At 47.9% G+C, this 4,275-nt stretch overlaps 1 protein-coding gene across 1 annotated transcript in view; it reads right to left on the bottom strand.

Moving 5' to 3' along the window:
• GRIN2A (glutamate ionotropic receptor NMDA type subunit 2A) overlaps positions 1 to 4,275 on the bottom strand; it is a 366,464-nt gene that overhangs the window by 29,945 nt on the left and 332,244 nt on the right. The window contains exon 10 of the mRNA XM_042921276.1: positions 2,065 to 2,252. Coding sequence (XP_042777210.1) covers positions 2,065 to 2,252 — 188 coding nt within the window. The remainder of the gene's footprint in view (positions 1 to 2,064; positions 2,253 to 4,275) is intronic.

Raw genomic sequence — 4,275 nt, 5'->3', positions numbered from 1 at the left:
ACATCATTGATCCCCTTCCAGATTAAGGCCCCTGACGTAGACGCTCTACCACTTTCCATTTCCCCCTCTGTGAAATGGGCATAAGCAACACTGAACGTCATAAAGTTATCATGGATATTAAAGAACACAGGTAACGTATGCAGTCTGGCAGCTGGCTCCCAACTCTCCACCCCTCTCTGTGTCCACACCCCTGGTCATATAACTCCAAACTCCTCCCATAAAAGGCAGAGTGTACCTCTGATCCCTTTACTTTGGGCTTGGCAATCTGACTTGCTTTAGACCGAAGGGTGTTAGCAGATGTGAACACGGCCAACCAGAGACTTGAACAGCACGTGTCCAGTTAGATGTCCTTCTCTGTGCCTATGACATAGCCGAGAAAAGAGCTTCTGCCAGGCAGCCTGCTGCCCTTTTGGCCTGAGACCCAGAATAAACACACGCAGAGCAGAGACCACACATTTGGTCCACGGACGCACAGCGGGGGCCAGAGCCACCAAGGCCACCACAGCCTGACACAGAGCCCCTCCACTGAACCTGTACTCCCACAGGCAAAACAAATGCTTACCGGAATATGCCTCTAAGATTTCACAGCCAGAGCTGACCGACACAGCCACAAATCACGATTACACAACAGAGAACACAGATCGTGATCAGAAGAAGGTGCAAATGCCCCACAGGGAATTCACAGGATCAGACGTTCTTATTTGGGAGTTAAATATAAAACACATTTAGATGTTTGATGGTACTTTGAGAGTCAAGGGCTTAATTCCGGGAGCAGAGAAGAGGGTGCATTGAATGATGCACCTTGTTCAGATCCACACCACGCTGTGTACTAACCTCTGCCCATTTCAATATTCTATCTGACTGCAGTGTTGACGGATCTGCCTCTCCCAGCTGCAGAGGCACAGCGTCCTGTGTAACCATCTCTGAATAGGGCCTCCAGCCGTCCTTGAGTACAGCTTCTGACCGGGGCCCGAACTTCTGTACCCCGCTCACGCCCACTCAAGTCTTCAGGCGTCACTGGCCATGAGGCTCACTTTGCTTTTCCCTTCTCAGTGTTGGCAATTCAAAGGGACACCCACATGCCATTGGAGCCAGGACGGGATCCTAAAACCCGTGGCGTGGAACTCTCGTGTGCTGAGGTCACCGACCAGGGAGTACGGAAGGCCAGACTGAAGGAAATGTTGGCTGGAGACACAGTCGGCCCAATTACCTACACCGATCCGTACATGCCAAAGTCCCATTAGACTGTGAGACCCACGGGGGTGGGATCTATCTTTTGGTCTGTTGAGCAAGAGGCAGACTTTATTCCTTTCTACAGACTGCTTCTCCTTCACCCCTCCACGGGATAATAACAGGAGCTGTTTGTGTTAGAACAACATAACCCCACCCCTCAGGCACTCCTGATGGGCCCAGGAAAAAGAGGTTGATTCAAAATGCATCAGGAATCCTTCCTCTGCAATGTGAAATTTAGAATTTAGAGAACAGAGCTTAGGACTGGAGCTGAGTTCATGCAGAGTCATGGTTTCTCTGGCCCAGCACTACTAACATTTGGGGTCAGGTGATTCTGTGTTTTGAGATGTGGAGGGCTGTCCTGGATGCCGTAAGATGTATGCCAGTACCCTGGCCTCTACCCACTAGAATCCAGGAGCAAACGGCCTCCCAATCATGACAAAGATGTCTCCAGACATAGCCCAATACCCACTGGGAGCCCAAACTGTCCCCAGTGAGACCTGGTGCTCTAGGACAGATCTACGAATTCCTGCTATTAAGACTCCAGGATCGCTCTGGTTCCTGTTTTCTTTTCTCTAAGCCTATTTGCTCAACCCTTCCCTCAATTCACTGAGATAGACACTTCTGCATCCTTAAAATAAATCCCCTTTGACAGTTTCATTGTCTAAAACTGGTTTCTGTTACAAGCAACCTAAAAAACGTGGTGTCGTGTGAGAGGCCCCTGACCAAGAGTGAGCGAGCTCACCCTACCAAGGTCTACTGGAAAGCCAATCAGAAAACAGAGCGCAAGGGTGTCATGTCCCCCGAAAGTTAGGGGGTCACCCAAGGTCTTACCATCACCCACAAACTGGAGCAGGGCCAGGTCAATCTGCCTCTTCCAAGGGGAGCCCTTCTGGAGAGCAATTCCGTAGCCAGTGGTGGCGAAGATGTACCCGCTCCCGATGGTCACCAGCTTGCAGCCTTCATCCCTCCCAGCCTTGTAATTCAAGACCGCAGCATCGTAGATGAAAGCGTCCAGTTTCCTGCAATGATAAAAAACCAGGGGGTCATGGGGATGGCGGGGTACCATTTCGGGGCCCAGCTCCTGGGGCCCGAGGCAGCACCTCACACTGTCTTTCACACCACACGGGGTGACTCATGGCCACTTCGTCCCCTCGTCATAAAAGGATCTATTTTTAATGAGGAGATAAAAGCCAGAAGCTTTTCTCTCCAAGTTACAGGAGTCAGCCAAATAAAGACATAAAGAATCCTTATGCCCAAGTGAGTAAACAGTTGAGTTTGCTGGTTTGTTAAGCACTTAGCACTCCCAACAGTGGAGAACAGCGGCCTATTTAGAAAGGTTTGCATCAGACCAAAATAAACCATTAAGGTACAGGAGAATTTGGTGGAGGCTGCAGGAAGGGAGAGCGAGTACATAGGAATGATGTCTTTTCCTCCCAGAGGAAACATGTTTACTGTCTATGTATATTACAGAAATTATTACATGATAAGTTTTAGAAACCTCAATAATATAGAAAGTATCAAAAATACAATTAAAATTTAAATTGCCCATAATTCCATAATTCAGAAGCAGAGGTTAACACACTGGTGAACAGCCTTCCAAATTTCTCAGGCAGTTGTACACATGTATGCTTGCACACACACCCACACCTTTAAAAAAATTCTTTTTAATTTTTTAAAATGTTTTATTATTTACTCTTGAGAGAGAGAGAGAGAGAGAGAGAGAGAGAGCAAGCGTGAGTCGGGGAGGGGCAGAGAGAGAGGGAGACACAGATTCCTAAACAGGCTCCAGGCTCTGAGCTGTCAGCACCAGGGCCTGACACGGTGCCTGAACTCACGAACCGCGAGATCATGACCTGAGCCAAAGTCAGAGGCTTAATGAACAAAGTCAGAGGCTTAATGAACTTAACGAACAAAGTCAGAGGCGCCCCCATACCCACGTGTTTTAAAACAGGGGTTGGCAAACGTCTTCTGTAAAGACAAGATAATCAGTTAAGCTTTGTGAGCCACACAATCTCTATCACAACCTCTCAACTCTGTTGCTGTAGCATGTTTTGGGCTGGTCCCCCCCACCCCCAACAAATTCCTATGTTGAAGCCCTAACCCCCGGCATGTCAGAATCTGACCTCGTTTGGACATAAGGTCATTGCAGATGTGATTCGTTAGCCTAAGGTCACATGGGGGACGTGTGGGCCCCCAAACCACTATAAAAAAGGGGGAAATTTGACCACAGACACACAGGCAAGGAGACCACCACCATGGGGAGGCTGGAGTTCACACTGTCACAAGCCAAGAAGCTACCAGATGCTGAGAGAGAGGCCCCGGAACAGATACTACCCTCGTGCCCTCAGAGCCAGCACAGCCCTGCGGACCCCTTGGTATCAGATTCCAGCCCCACAACAGTGAGACCGAAAAATTCCTATTGTGTAAGCCTCTCAGTTTCTAGTACTTTGTTCTTGCAGACCTAGGAAGTGAGTACACAACACAAAAGCGGCCCTAAATAATGCAGAAGTGAATGAACTCAGCTCTGTTCCAATAAAAGGTTATTTATAAACACAGATTGGCCCGTGGGCCATAGTGTGTCCTTGTTTCAACCTGAAAATTATCATTATTCCATACAAACTACTTCCCAAGTTGCCTTCTTTGCTTGTTGCCATGTCAATAACATAGCACATTTTTTTTCCCTTTGTGGATGTATTTATTTTTATTAAGATCGAATAAAGTGCCACATAAATTTGTACCCATTCTACATCCTGGAAATCACCACGCAGATTAAGGCATCAAACGTTATCATCTCAGAAGTCCTGCATGACCCTTCCCAGCCCACGCCCCCAAAAGGCAAGCATTAAATTGTCCCTCGATACCGTGGCTGTACCTCTTTCATTACCCAGGTCACTGTCAGTGGGTATGAGTACTGTTCGCAATTTTTAAAAGTATTTAACAAGGCTGAAGTGGTTGCCCTTGTACATGGGGATGGATGGCTCAAAACTAGGTAGGGATGGGATGGGATGTCCTCAAGTAGATAGAAAAGCTAAATCGGAGATT

Source organism: Panthera leo, chromosome E3 (genome assembly GCF_018350215.1).
Source record: "Panthera leo isolate Ple1 chromosome E3, P.leo_Ple1_pat1.1, whole genome shotgun sequence".
Lineage (NCBI taxonomy): Eukaryota > Metazoa > Chordata > Mammalia > Carnivora > Felidae > Panthera > Panthera leo.
Note: the sequence above shows the minus strand (reverse complement) of the source record. Positions and strands in the feature narration are given on the sequence as shown.